This window comes from Amphiprion ocellaris, chromosome 15 (genome assembly GCF_022539595.1).
Source record: "Amphiprion ocellaris isolate individual 3 ecotype Okinawa chromosome 15, ASM2253959v1, whole genome shotgun sequence".
Lineage (NCBI taxonomy): Eukaryota > Metazoa > Chordata > Actinopteri > Pomacentridae > Amphiprion > Amphiprion ocellaris.
In genome coordinates this window covers 31,441,749-31,462,885 of record NC_072780.1, presented here as the reverse complement: position 1 = coordinate 31,462,885, position 21,137 = coordinate 31,441,749, and the positions used below count along the sequence as shown (strand labels likewise).

The 21,137-nt window shown below is 37.2% G+C and overlaps 1 protein-coding gene across 3 annotated transcripts in view; it reads left to right on the top strand.

Annotated features, from left to right (window-relative positions):
* atp9b (ATPase phospholipid transporting 9B) overlaps nucleotides 1-21,137 on the top strand; it is a 72,247-nt gene that overhangs the window by 40,113 nt on the left and 10,997 nt on the right. For 2 of the 3 annotated variants that reach the window (XM_023280244.3, XM_035952828.2), the window contains exons 14-21: nucleotides 1,386-1,498; nucleotides 5,165-5,416; nucleotides 13,038-13,199; nucleotides 13,459-13,551; nucleotides 16,701-16,784; nucleotides 18,208-18,378; nucleotides 19,236-19,334; nucleotides 19,449-19,538. In XM_023280244.3, the coding sequence (XP_023136012.2) occupies nucleotides 1,386-1,498; nucleotides 5,165-5,416; nucleotides 13,038-13,199; nucleotides 13,459-13,551; nucleotides 16,701-16,784; nucleotides 18,208-18,378; nucleotides 19,236-19,334; nucleotides 19,449-19,538 (1,064 nt within the window). The remainder of the gene's footprint in view (nucleotides 1-1,385; nucleotides 1,499-5,164; nucleotides 5,417-13,037; nucleotides 13,200-13,458; nucleotides 13,552-16,700; nucleotides 16,785-18,207; nucleotides 18,379-19,235; nucleotides 19,335-19,448; nucleotides 19,539-21,137) is intronic. The other variant, XM_035952829.2, reaches the window with a different exon arrangement.

Here is a 21,137-nt window from a genome sequence, read left to right as displayed (position 1 = left end):
CTTTGCTAATGCTGCACAGAGTGTCAGAGTGATAAACTCCAGATCTGCGTAGGAATAGATTAGCTCTAGAGCCGATTCATCCAGGTTGGTAGTTAAGAGCAGCGGATCGATCCATTAGAGCCGGTTAACCTCGCGGCTCTGATGTTTCTGACCTCTAATCAGCTTTACGCTGCGCCTGCATCCATTAAACAAGTAGCCGGGTGTTTTCTCTTCCTGAACGCTCGCTCAGTGTTTTTGTATGCAGCGTTGTGTCTTGTGTGTTAGTCAGGAAGGACATGCGTCCATATCGGGAATGAGATTAGGTCAGTGAGAAGCTCTGCAGGTCCCATCATGCATCACTCCTCCTAGGACAAGTGTTGGCTTTCAGACACTGAATATCTGTGAATCACTTCGGTTTTTCGATTTGAAATATGTGTTTTCATGTTATTTTCTTCCCCACTCTCTGAATGAACCCACACTTTATATTTAGATACTTGAAAGTACACAAAAACAACAAAAACTAAACCCAAAATGAGGAAATAAGTTAGGAATTTTGAACATTTGTAAGTAATTTTGGATAATTTTTGAGTAATTTTCAGCAATTGTTTAGTCAGTTTGGATGATTTTTATTCAGTAGTGGACAATTTTTGTGTAATTTTGATTTTTTTTGTGATTTTGAGCATTGTTTGAGTCATTTTCAATAATTATTCAGTAATATTGGGCAACTTTTGTGTTATTTTGAACATTTTTTTTTTTAGCCATTTTGGACAGGGTTCTGTCATTTATACCAATAATTGAGTCCTTTTAGAATCATTTTTGTATAATTTAAGAATACTTTTCTGTCATTTTGGACATTTTTTTGAGTAATTTTTAATAATTCATTTCAACAAGTAATTTGGACTAATTTTTATACAATGTTGGACAGCTTTTTTTTTATAATTCTCAACAATTTTTTAGCCATTTTGGGTCACCTTAGACGGGTTTCTGTCATTGTTAACAATTACTTAGTCCTTTTAGAATCATTTTTGTATAATTTCAGAATACTTTGTTTAATTGTTGATTGATTTACATTGTTTTTTCAGTTTTTTTCTTTTTTAAATATTGCACATTAAATTGCAATATTGCACATAGAAAGTAAATATTGCACAAAACATTGAAATATTGCACAAAAATGTAAAATATTGCACATTAAATTTAAAAATTACATGTAAAATGTAATTATTGCACCAAAAAATTGAAAAGACAAGACATTAAGACATTTTTGATGCAGTTTTATTGTTTCTTTGGTTAATTGGTGGTTAACTTACATTTTTTTTTCTTTAAATATTGCACATAAAGTGCGTAATGATGCTTTTTTTGTGTTTTGTGTGGTTTATAAAGTCTAAAAATGCGCTTCTGAACTGCAGGAACTCTGACACAAAACGAGATGATATTCAAGCGGCTGCACCTGGGGACGGTTTCCTACGGGACGGACACCATGGATGAGATCCAGAGCCACATAATCCAGTCCTACGCCCAGGTGAGCAACCTGTAGTTACCTGGACGACAGAATTGATGGGTGTTTGAACCAGAAATACTACAAAATAAACAAAAAAAACATTTCCACTGGTCAAATCTTCCTATATCATTTTTAACTGCACTCAATAGCCTCAAAAGAACAAATATCTGCAGTGTTCTTTTTTTTTTTTAAATTTTTTTTTAACAAACTTCCCTAAAATGACATAAACGCTGGACACAGTTTCTCACTTACATTATGAGAATTTGTCCTGGGAGCAGATGCATTGAAATACATACGCAGCATACTTCACTCGGGGGGGCGTTTCCCGCTTATTCACGCTTATTCACGCCTCTCCCCGCGGATCGGTTTAATCAATTTTTTACATTTAGCTAAGGCAAGGTTTTCCAGGAAAGCAGCCCATATTGTTCATTCATCACGTCCCGGGGAGACTCCCCGTACTGTAAGCGAGTGTTTTCCTCGCTGGGTGGCTCAGATCTGGCTGCAGATCCTGACAGAATGATATTGTTTCGCTCTCAGCCAGCTCCGACAGCTGGTCGAGGCTGAGACCATCTGCCCCACGCCCTTATGTGTAATCTCAGATAATGAAAAATGACTCGTCTTTTTAGCGCCAAGCAGAGCGGAGCGGCGATATTCAAACCGTTCTGTCGCTGCTATGTGTAAAATCAGACATCTGCAGTTACTTCCAGAGCAGTGCTGAAAACCTTTTTCATTAATCTTAACATTTGTCTACAGATACAAGCATACTGAGTGATCTGTTAGGTGCTGAGTAATCATTTAACTCTCTGAATCTTAGGCAGGTTCTGGGTGTCTCATTTTTCTTCCCAGTTTGGTCATTTTTCTCTGCAGTATAAAGTCCTGCACCTCTATGGAAACAGAACAACCAGGACTAGACGTAGAGAGAACTCAAACTAGTCTTTTCTGCAATTTGACACAATTATAGTGCATTTATCATCAAAAAATAGAAAAAAATTGAAAAAGTTACAATTAAAGTTTAAAAAAAAAGTTAAAACACACTAGATACACGTCTGGTAAAGTCACAGAAAAAATTACGTAGCTTTACTGTATTTTTATTAGCAAAAAACAAGAACCAAGACTGAAACCAAACATAAACCAGTCCGAAGAAAGTCCAAAACCAGTCCAACACAGTCTGAAACCAGTCCTCATCCAGGACCAGATCCAGAGTTAAATAAATCCTAAACCAACTTTAAATCACATCCAAAACCAGGAGAACCAAGACTGAAACCAAACATAAACCAGTCCTAAGAAAGTCTTCTGAGTCTAGCATTACGCAATATGACCCGAAAGTACTTTAAACTACTTCAAAATTACTCAAAATTTGTTCAAAATGACAATTTTTAAGTTATTTCGAACATTTTGGGTCATTTTGAACTAATTCTAGTCTAGTTATGAGTCTAAAAATGTCCAAAGTTATTTTAAATTTATACAAACTAACACAAAACGTGTCCAAACTGGCTCAGCAGTTATCCACAATACCTCAAAAACTGTTTAAAAGTCCCTGAAACTGGTTCAAAACAACTCAAAATATGTTCAAGTTGACTATTTTTAAGTTATATCTTAGAATTTGGGCCATTTTGGATGAGTTTTAGTCCAGTGTTGAGTCTCTGATGTTTCGCCATGCTGAATGTATCTCCAACAACTTGCTCCTCTGCTCACCATTTCTCAGCCATACTGTATTTATTTTATTGATCCAGCATGATTTCTTTTCCTCTCAATGTCTGTTAATTGTGTAAACTTGTGTAACCACTGTCTGCAGTTCATCCCAAAAGTCTGAATTTGTGTCTTGTGACTATCAGTCAAAACTTAGCTGCTCGTTGCCTTTTAGTAGCACTGAGTAGCACCATTTTTTACAGTTTTTTGTTGGTAATTCGTACACGCAGAGTAAAATTCTTAACTTGTTAATTCATTTGAACGCATGATTATTTCCAGGACTGTTGGAAAGTTGACAATACAGCAACATAACAGCCTTTTTGGGGTCCATAGGGTTAACTGGAAATGCACAAACTGATAGTCATTTTACATACACATAATGTTACATAAACAGACTGACCTTTGCAGTAAAAGTTAAAGTATCTGTGTTGTTTATTCAGGAACATCCTTTCAAAGCGACTCGGACACTGAGTGTGTCTGACAGAGTGACCTAATGATGTCTGTCTATAGATCTTTCAGTCACTCTGGATGAAGGTTGTCGTCATGTTGCTCTACTGTACTAACGTCTGGCAGCGCTCGACGTTAATAATCAGCCAAAATCCACCGCTTCAGTGGAGCAGGACGCCCTTGTCAAACAGCTGGCAGCGTCTGCCGGCTCGCCTGCCGTTAAACTGATGGCTGATGTCAAAACAGCACAAGCCATAAAAGACCCTCAGAGCGGATAAATCATGATAAAGACGGTGATATAACACTTCTCCTCTTCGCTGTGTCATTCAGCCTGAAAGGAGGCGTCACGGAGAACCGACTCCAAGTGTCTGGGTCAGATCGAGTTGATTAAGTTACAGTTTAAAGCTCTGAAGAGGTTATTAGATTCAGAATGATAGAAACTGAGTCTGGAATGTGTCAGTTTCTCTAAATACATCATGTTAAAATAGACTGTGGTGTTGGAAATATTCGCAGTTTATTACCAATAACTGTTGCTTGCAGATTTGCTACACAACCCTCCTGAATAACTAGAATTCAACTGGACTCAATCATTAGTAATTAGTATAGATTTCTCCTGTTTTGTTAAATTAAAGATAATAACTAGTATTTTTATTATTAATTTTAATTATTTATATGTTTATTGTAAAAAAATTTAAAAAAGCAAAAAAGGGGCAAAACTGTAAATAACATCCACATCAAAAATCTGTATTTTTACAAATAATAATTTGCTCTTTTACAATGTGTGACTGTAAAATGACACTTTGTTTTTTTACTTTTTTACTGTTTTCAAGTCCAAACAACAAACATCATTATTTTGCAGATATTTGCCAGATATTTGCCAAAGAAAATGATGTATGTTAGGAGTTGAATAATGGTTAAAAAAATCTTATTTTACAGCTTTTTCCTATTTTCTTAAAATACAAATAACATCCAGTAAAATCTAAGAAATATTCATTTTCATGTTTACTGTAAAAAATAAATAAATAAGGCAAGCCAAAAAAGCAGGCCTAAACTACACACAGAAAAAAGTATTATATATATGTTGGTTTTTTTTTTGTTATTTTACAGATTTTTGTTAAGTAAAATTACAGATAAATGCATGTAAAATCAAAGAAAAAAAATATTTATTCAAATGTTTACTGTAAAAAAACAACACAACAAAAAACAGACCAAAACTATACATAATATCCTTATTTGCTATTTTTTAAACAGATTTTGAATGTTATAGCATTTGATCATTTTTAAATGGATTTTTGGTACCTTTGCTGCCAGATTCTCATGTCTTTTTCTTTTTTTCTTTTTAAATGTGTGTAACAAACTTTGCCTCCTCTGGTCAGATTGGACTTTTTAGGAGGCAGGCAGAAAATAATGTGTTTTTTCTTTCAAAACATTAAAGCATGAAAACATTCAAGTAGCTCCCTAAAACACAGTTTTAAGCCCAAAAATGTGCATACTTTTTTTTTTTTTTTTTTAAAGTCACAGAGGCTTTATGGATCTTTAATTCTGTTCCAGGTGACGTCTCAACCGTCTAACGGCAGCACCAACGGCGCCACGCCGTCACGGAAAACCCAGACTTCAGGCCCGAAGGTCCGTAAGAGCGTCAGCAGTCGCATCCACGAGGCGGTGAAGGCCATCGCCTTGTGCCACAACGTCACACCGGTCTACGAGTCCCACGGCGGCGTTAACGGAGAGACGGAGTCTGCAGAGGCCGACCAGGACTTCAGCGACGATAACCGAACGTACCAGGCCTCCAGCCCAGACGAGGTAAACATGGAACAGGGAAGCTCTCTGCATGTCTGGGTTCACAGGAAACAGAATTCAAAAGATAAATGCACTGATTGTAAAGCACTGGTGATGCTAGTTTAGATCTCGACTGCATCACTGATAATCAAACGTGTGTTATGCAGTCAACTAAACATGTGTTTCAACACTTTTTACTAACAGTTTCTAGTATTTTCTGGGTGTTTATTTGCTCCTGTTACAGTTCACAGTTTTTATGTTTTACAGAATCTAATTAATACATAAGGTTTATTTTTGGCACATTTTTAAGTAAACATGTAACAAAAACTTTAAAAAATATGGTTTTTAGATGAGATTTGTTACATTTAAGGACCATTGGAAAGTTGCAAATTTGACATTTCTTTCTTTTATTGCCGTTTTTCGCTTTGATAAATGGTGCGTTTTTGTCAGTTTATTGTAAAGACAACATGCCTTTCTAACCCGCTGGAGGGTTTCGGGGTTCAGAGGGTTAAATATTTGCATGCTTATGTAAACATGCTTGAAGAGAGATTTACCTTTTTGCACATTAGCTGACGTTTAAACATCTTTTAGCTCAGTTTGCTGATCTATTTTTTTCTTCCATCTTTTGCCCACATGGCAGCAAAAACACTGGAAATGATCTGGTGCAAACCCTCTCCGAGCCTCTCTGCTGTGTCTTAACGTTTATTAGCCATCCTAAATAACCCCGGTTTGTCATAATAGTCATTTCACGGGCAGAAAGTCAGAGGTCGTGCTCTCGCTGCAGAGGTTAAGCTTTTTAATTGTCTGTATTTGCTTCCTGGGAATTTACTGCCTAGAAGAATGCAGCAAGATTCCCCCAAAGGCATCTCCACGGCTTTACTTTCCTCCTCGATGTAACTCAAGAGCTGCAGCTTTTATGACTGAGGGTTCTGTCAGGAGCAATATATATATATATATATATATATATATATATATATATATATATATATATATATATAAAAGGCTTTATAATTATGCTGCTGGAGTTATCTGTGGGGAAATCGGAGGAGAATGATGGTGATGGTTATATACTGGGAGGAAATTTTATCAAGAAAAGCTACAGTGGGTGTTTGTTTAAGGCTGGTTTAATGTATCTGGGAGGAGAGTTAATCTTCCCACTTGGACATGTTTATCACCTCTGACATGTGAAGTAAAAAAGCCTTTTGTGCATACTTTCTGTTGAACCCCCCCAGCAATCAAAACGGAGATTAAAAAAAAAAGTGTCGAAAAGATAAACCTCAGGTTTCTATTTTGCCCGTCCGTCCTCCCGATCAGTTGATGTATATATTTATTTATATCCCAGCTCTGTCTCTCCTCTTTCCATTGTCTCTCACCATTCGGATTGATCAATATTTAATTTTCTCTCGGAGACGATGAGAGGTGGCTGTCAGTGGAGCTCTCTCTCCCTTCCACTTCTTTGTTCTTTCCCCGTCCTTTTATTTCACTCCTCGCCGTCCTCATCGACGTGGCTCACTGTACCTCCGTTCGGCTGCAGTTTGTTTTGTAATGAGCGTCATTAAGGAGATGAAGTGGACCAGCTGCTGAGGTCAGAACCCGGGTCATGTGACCTGCTTTTACCTGCAGCCTCTGACCTCCAGAACATATAAACGCTTGACGGCAGCCACGTTAAGAAAAGTGGCTGATCTGTCTTTTAAAACTGGACTTACGCACCATAACAGAGGAAACATACACTACCGTTCAATAGTTTGGGGTCGCCCAGACCGTTAGATGTTTTCCATGAAAACTCACATTTTTATTCATGCGCTAACATAATTACACAAGGGTTTTCTAATCATCAATGAGCCTTTCAACACCATTAGCTAACACAATGTAGCATTAGAACACAGGAGTGATAGTTGCTGGAAATGTTCATCTGTACCTCTATGGAGATATTCCATTAAAAATCAGCTGTTTCCAGCTAGAATAGTCATTTACCACATTAACAATGTCTACACTGGATTTATCATTCATTTAATGTCATTTTCATTGAAAAAAAATTGCTATTCTTCCAAACCTTTGAATGGGAGCGTACATTCGCATGGTGAAACATCTTTCTAGGGCTGATGAGCAGAGACTCAAAACTGGGCTCTAACTCGTCCAAAATGACCCGAATTGTCCGTAATAACTTAATAATGGTCAGTTTGAACACATTTTGAGTCATTTTGAACCAGTTTCAAGTAATTTTTAGATAGTTTTTCAAGTGTTCATTTAATGTTATCTTCATTGAAAAACTGCTTTTCTTTCAAAATCAAGGACATTTCTAAGTGACCACAAACTTTGGAACGGTAGTGTGCTCTGTATTAGCTGAAGTTGATATTATTAGTTGAAGTTGCTCAAAATTAGTTAAAGTTGTTTTTAATGAAGTAAAGTTGCTCCATGTTAGTTAAAATTGCTCTACATTAGTTAAAATTGCTCTATATTAGTTAAAGTTGTTCTATATTAGTTAAAGTTGCTCTAAAATGAGTTAAAGTTGCTCAATAATAGTTAAAAATGCTCTTAATGAGTTGAAGTTGCTCTGTATTATTTTGAGTTGCTCTACATTACTTAAAGTTGCTCAAAAATGAGTTAAAGTTGTTCTATATTAGTTAAAGTTGACGATCGTGTAACAACAAATATGACTTCTTTCCACTGCTGGAATCAACCGACCTGCAGCTGAACTCGTTGTCCTTGGTTTCTTGTTTTCACTCTCCTCCCCCAGTTTGTTTCAGGAGTTACATTTTTAGTGTCCTCAGTAGTAGTCGGTTGGTGCTAAATCAAGTTCCAGGTATTTGGGGGTTATTTGGGGGGATGTTTGCCCCCAAGCAGCTGTCAAACAGATGTCTCAAACTAAGAAAATCATTGTTTGTCTGTCTGTTTTCTTGAAAATTAACCAAATCCCTGCTGGCCATATTAGGCTAAAAACAGTCTAAACAAGCATAAAAATCCAGTATTTGAAGGATTTTAAATAATTTTAATCTACATATTTATTGTTTTAGACTGAAATGATAAGACCAGCTGCACATGTTCTTATAATTTCTGCAAATATATGCACACAAAGCCTATTAAGGAATAAAATGCAGACATGTTAGGTGTTGTTTTTAGATGATCTGCCATGTTGGTTGTGGAATTCCAATTTAAAAACTGTTGTTTGTAAAGTTTAAACTCGACTTTTTGGACAAAATTCAACCACACCGTTGACTTCTTTGTCATGATGTTGGTTAGTTTGGAGCCGACTCTCAATAAATGTTTAGTCAACATTAAATTTAAGTTATATCTAGTAGTCTGTATGAGTTTCTGTGACTTGAAAGTTGTGTTTACAGGTGGTTTGTTCCTCCTACTGCCAAAAATAATGGCTTTTCCCCAAAGGTGTGTTGATGCAGAGCTTTTCTCCTGATGAAAGTAACAGTCGATCTGATGAGAGTTTGTTCAGATGAGATCAAATCAACCAACCAATCGACTTACAGACTAGTGGGGGAGTTGAAAGTTGTGAAACATGGGGATGTTTACTGGTAGTTTGTTCCTCCTCCTGCCAGGAAATCTGTTGAGTTTCTTTGCTTGCGAAACTGAAAGTGACTGTCCAACCAATGACAAGTTGCTCAGATAAGAGCGTAGCAACCAACCAGCCAGACTAAACTGAACTAAAACAAACACAACACCATAGCGGTACCCTTTTCATTTCTGTATTTTAAGCTTTTTATCATGAAGAACAGTAAAGATTGTATTTATTTTCGATACACGCCTTAAAAATTATGTCCATTTTACTGATTTCTTCCTGAAAGCTGCTGTCTTTTCTCCTTCCTGCTTTGTAAAATACTGTTGAAAAGCAAAACTGAACCAAGCACCTTGTTTTAAGTTCAGGTTGCTGGAAGCTTCATGGTTCGGGGTCATTAAGTTCCAGAAGTGGAAAAGCTGCTATAGTGTGTAAAAAAAAAAGTGTCAGTGGTTAATTAAAACCCACATTTTAATGAAGACGCCTTAGTTTTAAAGATGTTATATCAGAAAATAAGATAAGTCAGGCACATACTGAGACAAAAAGATCATTTCACTGCAAAGGGGTTGAACTTAAAGCACAATAAAGCGATGCGTAATTTGAGCATTTTCATGTAAATTTCTTAGAAGGGATTATTGCAATGGAAGAAAAACGTCTAGTCAACAGAACCGGATGTGCAAGTCATTTTTAATATGGAGATGTTGTGTAAAAGATTCAATTTATTAGTCTGTAAAATCATTGAATTACAGGGTTTCCATCCCAAATGCCTATAAAATATCACCATAAAAATACACATCACATAACTATAATTAACACCTTTGTAAAATTTATTAAACACTGATTAAAAGATTTTCTCCCTCATTGAAAAGTGTCCTGTTGCAACACTTTGCTTCCTTCATTTATCCACTATAATCTAAAAACAATACTTGTATGTTTTGTTGCACTGATTCAAACTAAATCTTTCCTTCTTGATGTTCCTACATTTGTTAAATGTTGGTAAAGTTAGTATATGTAGGTGCAAAATCACAAGTATATTAATAGTATTAACAAATATGTCCATAGAGGAGGACAGTTGTGATGCAATATATGCAAAATATGGTGCAATAAAAAGTTTATCTCTAAACTTTTTATTCATAATGTGGATATTCTTAAGTTGGAATTGCAGCAGAAAAAACACAGTAAGTGAAGAATTTCAGTTTTTTTATACACTTACCCTGGGAAAATTTGTGAAATCTCGTCCATTTTTTCAGAAAATATATTTGATAATGGGAAAAAATCCTTTCTTTTAAGGTTAAAGGTGAGACAAAGTTGTATTTGCTGTGATTATTCATGTTGTCATTAAAGAATGGTGCATATTTTACTGATTCTGCCAACTTATGAGCACAACTGTGTGTCAGGATAATTAGTAACTAACTGAGGTTTCTAACTAATTGAGACGCAGGCGCTTGTGTTGCCTCTTTACGTGTATTTTGGTAGCTTTACGCTGTAAAAATCTGCTGTCAGATTATCCCAAAATGAATTAAACTGACATTACAGCAGAAGAATTTAACAGTAAAAGATCCATTTTGCTGCCTTTGTGATTTACTTGATCCCTAAAACGTTGTTGAAATAATTGATCTGAAGTTGTAAAGTAGTTTTCTTTCACTGCTGTAACACATGGTTCACGTGCAGTTTGTATTAAAGTTGACAAAGCTTTACGTAGTTTCTGTGGAGCTGATAAAGTGGATTGTAAGCTCATGTGTGTAGCTGTGAACATGCAACACACACACACAGCAGGATAACGACACACAGATGTGTGTTAAGCAAATATAGGCGGCCCTTTTTTTACGGAGCTCAAAGGGGGGAGCCGGAGAAATGACGGGGTATTAACGGGAAGTTCCAATTTGTAGGTCAGAGTATAATAACAAGCTTTGAGTGAGCAAATTGAAAATGAAGCCATTGAGGATTGAGTCGTGTGCAGCTGAACAGCTCACTCTGGGGCTGCAGTTCCTGCTGAGGAGAGAAAGAGGAAAGAGAAACAGAAAAACACTTATCTGGAGCTGAATGAGGAGAGCTCAGCGGCTCTGGAGGTTCTCAACCCGACGACAAGAAGTCAGAAATCACGTTTCATCAGCTCACAGTCTGCAGACTTCATTCTCTTTTATGCGTTTTAACAATATTCTACTTAAACTGTTTCATTAATTAATTTACTTTGGCTTTCTAACTAATTATTAAGTTTTTTTTCAGAATGGGCCCTTGTGGGCAACCATGCACAATGGCAACCATGATCACTTTGTTTCTTTTTTATTTTTAGAATACAATAGAATTGAAATACTTCATTAATAGTTGCTACAGCAGAAACAGTACAGTTCCCACCACTATAAATACAGATACATAAGCAAAAATGTGCAGTAAATAGAAATAAACAATAAGAAAAGTATAAAAATCCTACTATGTTAAGATGTTTTATATGTAGTGCAAATAGAGTGTAAGAGTATATTTATGTGCTCTATTGATCCCACCAGGGGAAATTCAATCTCTACAGTGAAGTAGGGATGTCCTGACCACATTTTTGCCTCCTGTCCAATCATCCCACTATATCTGAATCACAGCACTATATTCTCACTTTAGCTGTTGTCGTTTTGCACCACTGTGTAGATATATTCTTCTCTAGATGTGTAAATATCTGTATATATTTTTTATTTTTCTTCCACAGTTATTTTATTATTCTGTTGTCCTTTTTCCTAGAGTGACACCACTGGCCGAAACCAAATTCCTTGTATGTTGAGTACGTACTTGACCATTAAAGCTGATTCTGATTATTTGGTATCTGCTGATATAGAGTCCCAATATGTTACAGTTTTCCTACAAAATATGCACTTCAATTATATTTACGTCATTAAATTCAATGCAATGTATTGACAGTCTTATATTGGCAAGTACAGAGCACTGTGGGGGTTTAGCTAGCAATTGGGGCACAATGACAAAGACTTCTGTGATGCTTAATGACTCCAAACAGAGCTATTGTGTCAAAGACAAACTAGGATCAACCAATAACTCAGTGACATATGTAACAGAGGCTGGCAACTAATATTCCTTTGCTAGCTATTGGTATTCCTAGGCTAGCAACCAAAATTCCTGTGTTATAGACTAGCATTCCCAGCCCAGAAACTACAATTCCTAAAACAAATTGCATTTTTAAGCTAACAACTGTCATTCCTAGACTAGCAACTAGCAGTCCTGGGCTAGCAGCTAGAATTCCAAAGCTAAAATCCCTGTGCTCACAACTGGAATTCCACAATTACTAGGTTAGCAACTAGCATTCCTGGACTAGCAACTGGAATTCTAAAGCTAACAACTGGCCTTCTTAGGCTGGTCCGTAGCATCTTCAGGCTTATCACTACCATTCCTGGGGCTAACAGCTACTATTCCCAGGCTAACAGATAGCATTCCAAGGATAACGACTGAATTTTTAAATTATTTTCCATAGTTGTCTTCTCTCTGCTCTGTGTGAACCTCAGCCAAAAAATCCCAAAATTTTTGTCCTAGCTTAGTCGCTAATGGCTTCTTGCTGAGAAGCCGCAATTCTGTGTTGTTGTTTTTTAACAGAATCTGGTGCAAATGGTTTATTTTTGGAGATTTTTTTTTAATAAGACATGAAGAGTAAATGATATATTTGATGAAATATTGTGATTTTAAGGTTAAATTTGGTCAATTATCCTGGAAAAAAAAACTGAATCATGCTAGGAAAATTGAAGATATGATAATTCTGTCTGTTTTTACAGTTTGTGTTTCCGACAAATGGTGTAATTTTGCCAACTTTCTTGAATGCAACATGCACAGCCAGTAGGTTTGTGGGTTCAGATAGTTACAAACTGTTTTTTTTTTTTCAAACTTTGAACTCTTATTATTCCTGTGCATAAAAAAAGCTTAATGTAGTGATTATAATTCTATAGACAACATGCAAAAATGCGTCAAAAGGATTATACCTCCATCGTTTTTACTTGTGTTCAATGGCAGATGATCTTGCATGCTTCTCATGGACAGCCTGCTGTTTTATTACAGTGATAGCACAGTTTTTTATTGTTTGAGGGTTAAATGCTGTAGTTTCTGGTCGTCCCTGCCTGTGTGAGTGCTACGATTGAATGCTTCCCTCAGGTGGCGCTGGTTCGGTGGACGGAGAGCGTCGGTTTGACCCTGGTCAACAGAGACCTGACCTCCCTGCAGCTGAAGACTCCTTCTGGACAGATTCTCTCCTTCTACATCCTGCAAATCTTCCCCTTCACCTCCGAGAGCAAAAGGATGGGCATCATTGTGCGGGTGTGAACCTCGTGTATAACCGTATTGTGTCGCTTCCTGTGTGGTCTGAGTCGTGTTTTTGTGGCTTTTTCTGTCGTTCTTGTTCACGTAATGCATGTAGAAACTTGCATGTTTTCAATAGAAAGTGTCCCTTTGGTGTCAAACTCTTGATGAACTGTTTGTGTGCTGATCCTCCTGGTTATTTGTCGTGTTGGATTTTTCCCACAATAAATTTAACAGCACAGAAAATGTGTTAATTTTAATTTTCTTTGTGATTTAGGAGGAGTCAACGGGAGACATCACGTTCTACATGAAGGGTGCAGATGTTGCCATGGCGAGCATCGTCCAGTATAACGACTGGCTAGAAGAAGAGGTGAAAACTCCTAAATCTTTACTGCAAACTACGATTCACTTAATATCCTCACCGAGAGCCTTGTATTCACACTGTTTAATGCCTTAATTATCTACTTTTGCAGCCTTGTGTATGATAATTGGAGCCGTTTGTTTTTGAATCTCTTAAACTCCTTTAAAACTGGGGTACAGTTGGATTTATTTCGATGTAACTGCAATTGATGGTGACTTTACAGACTTTTCGGCATCAGTTGTCGACCCTTTTCTAATTAGTTTTATCAAGAGATATCAGCCGTGTTCCCAAAATGCATTTTTATTCACATGTTGAACTGTAGCATTAGCAAAAATTAGTGGAAATGGTGATATTTGAACAAAAATCGTCCCCTAATTTTGTTCTCGCTTCAGGTGGTTTTCAGCGTTTTTGAAAAAGACTTCACCTTTTTTTTTTTTTTTTTTTTACAAAAGTTCTGATGGAACAAATATTAAACTCACATTATTAATTAGTTATTTCCGCTTCGTTTTATTGTTAATGCTGCCAGACATAGACTTTTTCCAGGACCAACTGACATAAAGGAAGAATTACAACTTTCCCATTGAATAACAGTTCTTGAAGACCTCTCTTCTTCTTCTTCTAGATTTTTTAGCGATTAGCACACTTTCTCCCTTTAAGTACATACTGCAGCTTCCCTCACAAAGTACATACTGTTTTATGCAGTATACTTATCAAGCTTTGACAGTCGCAGTCTGTTGTGTGAAATAAGCTGCCATCTTTGTGCTTTCGGCTGCTCAAGCTAGTTTATATCTGCGTTGGTTAGCTAGCTGTGCAGAGGTTTTTGGACAGAATGGCCAGAAAAGAATGCAGACTGCAAAATCCCACCAAATGTAGTAGGACATCTTGGTGTTTTTGACATACTATGTATTTTCTGGCTTACTATATAGAATGGTAGTATGGATTTTGGAATGCACACATGCGTATCATAGCCTATAGCGCCACCTTCTGATGACAATACACAGCCTAGATTATTCACTCTAAAGCAGTTAATAGAAACAAGGACATTTTACATTTTTGTTTTTGCAAAATTTTTAAAAATAGTTTTAAATTTGCTTCACAGTTTTATAGAAACACGTCTAATGTCACTGAAGTTTTTCCAATTTAGTTGCTCACAATTACAGTCTATATTATAACATTAAATGCAGTATAGATGCTGACAGTTCTCAGTGACGACGTGACAAAGTGCAGTGTGCTGTAAACAATATGCATGTATGCTAAAAACAGTTGATTATTGCATGGATTGTTGACGTAAACCACAAAACAGTGCAAAGGAAGACTTCTTTAAAGCTTTTAAAATAGTTGAACAAAGTGTGAAACAGAAAATCTCAGTCAAAAAAACTGTGAATTTTTAGAAAAACATTTAGCTGTCATTTTAATATATGAATTAATTGCCATTCAAGTCATAATTATTTATATATCACATTTACCCTATAGAGCCCAGCGTAGTGCCGGTGCTACGATTGCATATGTACTATTGATTGGTGATAGATTTGAGATCAGATAAGACAGATCAATCATTCTTTTTGCATATAAAATCTGGGCAGGTAGACTAACATTTCAGGCATTCATCACGTCTCAGAGCACTTTTCATTGCAGTAATGGGTTTGTAGAAATACACAATAAAGCGCACATAACAAAATCTTTATAAACGAGGCCATGGGATATTGTGCAACTTTTTTACATTTACAAATTTGATGGATAGAGCTATGTTATTTCTGTATTTTTAAATATATGTGAAATAAACAAAAACGATTTTCATTTTTTAAGATTTATTGCACTTTTAAGCATTTTATTGCAGTAGTTAAGATATAAGTCAATACATATTATTAAAACTTGGGATATAAGGGTCATATTGATGCAAAGCAAATAAATATAGTTCAAAAAATCACACTACAGTATGTAAAGAAGTAAGAATATGTCCTGGCAGACTTCCACAGCGGCAGGCCTTAAAGGGTTAAAACAACTTGAGTTGATCAATGTGCTGCAGATGTTATCAGACAGGCTACAACAAAAATATGTGCAAAACATCAAGGCAGGATAAAACTAGTAAAATCTAATTTTAAGATGAAATAAAATAGAATACACAGGCAAAACTTGGAAGATCAGCTTCCTGAAAAACAAATATGAAGTATTAAGAGCAGCCAAAATCCATTGAAAACATCGGTCATGAGATTTTTTTTTTTAAATATCAATGGAGGAGGGCTGTTCTAAAGTGTATCACTGCATATATGAACATGTTGAGTTCATGTATAATAAAACAGCAAAAAAACATCATAAAATGAGGATGGTCCTACATAAAGTATATGGAGTTTAAAGTAAATTTCTCCAGAAATGCAGCTCATTATCGCATGCAGTTCAACAGTAGCAATTTTATAATATCTTTTTGTAAAACCAGGAGCTTTTATCTGCTCATGTAAAAAAATATCCCATTATCAGAGTGACAAACCTGTGAACTGTTGGCATAAACAGCAGATAAACATGAGAGTGCCGCCTCTAATGAGGACGTGTCATGAAGAGATCAACACCAGTTTGTTATAGACGCCCTCCAAGGTCCTGTGTGGAATATGTTCATAATTATATTGGCATTATCGAGTCATTTAGCACCGGGGGCAGCTTTTGATTTAATTAGTGACCTAGATAAAGTTGAAGTAATTACAGTATGTCATATTCTTGAACAGTGGTGCTAATGATGTGCTGTTGGCTGTAATATCCCGCTGTCAGATCAGCCGGCGCTGCTCTTACTCTGCATGTCAATAACCAATCAGCAGGACAGATCGGCCCGATCGGCGTTTCATATCAAAAATAAACCGCCATCCATCCATCCATCCTTCCCCTTTGCTTTAATGTGTCCTCTGGATTTCACTAGAGGGGGTGTTATTCAGCTATTGATTTCTTTTTGGTGTTGGTAACAATATGCAGTTATTGACAGGCACTGAACAAGCTGTACTTAGACAACAGCTGCTCCAACAGAACACACAATCCGCCCTATATTCTACTGGAATTCAGCCACATTATTAACAAACATTTATCATAAATACACTGCTGATTTGAATTCAGCCAATAAGAGAAAATGAACCTCAAAAACTAACTTGACTGTCTTTCCTGTTTTTGTCGTTCAGTGTGGGAACATGGCCAGAGAAGGTCTGAGGACTCTGGTTGTAGCCAAGAAGTCTTTATCTGAGGAGCAGTATCAGGACTTTGAGGTAATAATGAGCTTTAATACCTGAATACCTGTCGTACTGGTGGCTCAGAATCACTTTCATTTGCCAAGTGGGTTCACACATGAGCAATTTAATCTAGAATTAAAAATGTTTTTTTTCTTTTAAACGCAGGTCAGTGGAAATTAAGTGCAGCAAATGCAAGGAATTATTTAAGTAATAGAAATATTTACAGTGTGCAGGAATGTACAAATTATTTACCTGAGAATGTAGAAGTAAATGTTACATGCTGATGCCAATGTTTGCCAATAAATGCACTCATCTTTTTCACCTTATTCAGAGAACATCAGGTCTCTCCTATAGTGGAATTTATATATATATAGATAGATATATAATAATATATATCACCATCAAAAACTTTGCACATGTGGACAGCTGCTTAAAGCTGTGCCACAAGGGTACTGGTTGTATGAGTGCTATATACCCAAAAGGTGCCATTTTGACTCGATTTGTAATGTAAACTACCGTGCAAAAGTTTGGGACACTTAGAAATGTATTTTTTTTTTGAAAGAAAAGCATTTTTTTCAATGAAGATAACATTGAATTAATCAGAAACACAGTCTAGACATTGTTTATTTTGCAAACGTATCTTCCAAAACTTGCTCCTCTGTTCACTGTTTCTGAGCCATGCTGCATTTATTTTGTTGATCCAGTATTTTTGATTTTCCTGAGTCTAAAATTGTACAAACTAACACAAAACGTGTCCCAACTGGCTCAGCAGTTATCCACAACACTTGAAAAACTATCTAAAAATTACTTGAAACTGGTTCAAAATGACTCAAAATGTGTTCAAACTGACCATTATTAAGTTATTACGGACAATTCGGGTCATTTTGGACGAGTTAGAGCCCAGTTTTGAGTCTCTGCTCATCAGCCCTAGAAAGATGTTTCACCATGCGAATGTACGCTCCCATTCAAAGGTTTGGAAGAATAGCAATTTTTTTTCAATGAAAATGACATTAAATGAATGATAAATCCAGTGTAGACATTGTTAATGTGGTAAATGACTATTGTTCCTGGAAACAGCTGATTTTTAATGGAATATCTCCATAGAGGTACAGAGGAACATTTCCAGCAACCATCACTCCTGTGTTCTAATGCTACATTGTGTTAGCTAATGGTGTTGAAAGGCTCATTGACGATTAGAAAACCCTTCTGCAGTTATGTTAGTACATGGATAAAAGTGGGAGTTTTCATGGAAAACATGGAATTGTCTGGATGACCCCAAACTCTTGAACAGCAGTGTATATATGCTAAATTCATATACGCTGATCTACTGCAGAAGCTTCAGTTGTGGACTAGACAGTAGTATGATAAGAACAAGTACATGCAGGGGTTTACCCAAGCTCTTTACCACTTGATTTTCTCCTGAGTTTGCTTCCGCCTGTTTGCCTCCCTCTTGGTTTAGAATCGCTACAACCAGGCCAAGCTGAGCATCCACGACCGAGGGCTGAAGGTTGCAGCGGTGGTGGAGAGTCTTGAGAGGGAGATGGAGCTTCTGTGTCTGACCGGCGTAGAAGATCAGCTGCAGGCGGATGTCCGGCCGACGCTGGAGCTGCTCAGAAACGCTGGCATTAAGGTTTGTAAAGATATGTAACAGGACCGGCAGAGCAACGGTCACTTCACAGACTTCAACTTCCCACAGCCAAGGAAACACTCCATGGTTGTCTGTTCCCAAAGTTCACACCCGACCAACATGACCAATTCTGGTTCAGCAAACAGGGCAAAAAAATGAAATTTCTAGGGATGGATGGATGGATGGATGGATGGATGGATGGATGGATGGATGGATGGATGGATGGATGGATGGATGGATGGATGGATGGATGGATGGATGGATGGATGGATGGATAGATACTTCAAGTGTTTAGCAGCTTACATACAACAACATAAATAACAAAAAGACAGGACAGGCTGGTCAGTAACATTAAAGGTGAATATATACTCTGAAAAAACTTGACGTACAATACTACAAGAAACACTTCTAGTTTTAGAATCTATAGAAATCATGAATGTAATTAAGATTCAATATACAATATTTACACATTTCAAGGCACAGATGTCCTAAACCAAATCCTAAGATCAGGATTGATCACAGGAAAGCTTAATTTTACATTTGCTTCCTGTGCTGATCTATGCAAGCCTCGTAGAAGTCTCTGTCACGCTACACCTTTATTAGCTAAACTCCCACAATGCCATAAGGTGGAATAACTGGGCACTACAGCTAATCTACATGTGTGTATTATCTAAAAAAAAAAAAAAAAATGCATTAAATATTAAATTATTCGGATCTAAAGCAAAAAATCTTGATCTGGCCATCCCTAATAATTTCAGATTGGGAATTACTTCAATTTATGTGTCTATTGACCAGATATTGTCGGCATCTCTGGGATTTTACCCACTTGCTCTTTTTTTGTTTGCCTTGATTCTGCTCAGATCTGGATGCTGACTGGCGATAAGCTTGAGACAGCTACGTGCATCGCTAAAAGCTCCCATTTGGTTTCCAGAAACCAACACATCCACGTCTTCAAACCGGTACTCTTGTTTTATTTCCCTCTCACTGTTACAACATAATGCGCCCACTCGATGGGAGATAGCAGAAAGCCTGAATGCTCTCGTGGCTAATTGCATTGTGTGGCTCTCGAGCAGGTCTCAAACAGAGGAGAGGCCCATCTGGAGCTCAACGCCTTCAGAAGGAAACACGACTGCGCTCTGGTCATCTCCGGAGACTCCTTGGAGGTACTACAGCATCACATGCAACAGCGCAGCTCGCAGTGACATTTCCCTGCACAACAGATGATGCTGAGGATGCAGCCAAACGGGCGAACAGAGGATAGAAAAGCACTTCTCAGCCAAAACTAATACATCAGGGGTTCACTCAAGGTCTTTAGGATTTAGAGAGGAAAACAAATGTCAAAAACAACTGGAACATAGCAAGAAAGCTTAGCAGGGTTTTTACGTTTTCACTGTTTTTGCAAGTCCAGACACTAACTGTTGTTTAATTAGTGTCTGGTCACTATTTACTCCACCAAGGGAGTTATGTGGTAATTGGTGTTGGTTTGTCTGACTGTTCGCAACATTACTCAAAAACAGATTAACAGATTTGGATGAAATTTTCAGGGAAGGTCAGAAATGACACAAGGACCAAGTGATTAGATTTTGGCAGTGATGCAGGTTGTAGTCTGGATCCACAGATTTGTTAAAGATTTCTGTATCATTGCGAGATAGCGGCACAACGGCACTGTAACCATGACAACAAGTGAACACTACATCAGCTGCCTGCTGACAATCACATGATTGTGATCCTACTACAAATCCATCCTTGCAGCCTTATCGGGGCTTATCCATCGGAAATCATACAGCGACTGAGCAGCCTCGGCGGAGTACTGTGCTCTGAGTGCTTTTCTTGTCTGCATTATTTCATGATTTTGGAGTTTTAGCATGTTGAGATAAAAATGTGAATCAGAGGAATGACGCTGTAGAGTCTAAGCCAATGCTTGAAGCCCATGAGGTGCTTCACCAGGAATTAAAAAGTTGACGTGCCGCCAAACTTTACCGCATCAGATGAAGAGAGCATGAGACAAATACTTCATTCCAATAATATGTGCATTTATTGCTTCAAACAATTGTAGTCTAACCTTCTTCATCTAAAACAAACAATTCATCATTACCGCTTCTTCAGCGGTCAAAACTGTTTTACCTTCTGGGTGGAACACCTGCCCAGACAAAGATTGGTTCCTATTTATAATGTAGCGCACTCATTGGCTCCTACAGACGTGATCCGGCCAGCTGATCCAGAGGACGTCCTTCCTTATGGGATGAAGACCGCTGAGTCACTAATGTCCCGTGATTTTAACAAAATATTGCACAATTTTAACTGAACATCGAGTCACGTACATCTGCATCACCCTCCAACAAAGTAGTCAGCTTTTAATTATTTATATATATTTTTTTAAGCTCAACTGTCAGAAGAAATGTAGAGAAATTTTAAAGAGTTGTCAAACTGATACTGCACTGCTAAAAATCGACCGCTGCAGACTTATCAGGACTTATCCATCGGAAATGATACAAGGAACAATTGATTCAGTTGTGAGGGTGTTTCCGAGTTCCATCAATTCCCGCCGCCCGCTACACGTTTAGGTCACGCGATCCACTTTCTGTACATAACGTACACATGCATAACACACGCCTGTGCTCAGCGCAGTCATTTTGTTTGTGGGTACATCTATATTAAATGGCCACGTTCTATGTTGCTGTGATTTCTCATCATCAATAACTAATAAACAGATGCTACATTTCTAAAAAAAAAAATGCTGCATTTCTGACAATGGCGTATGG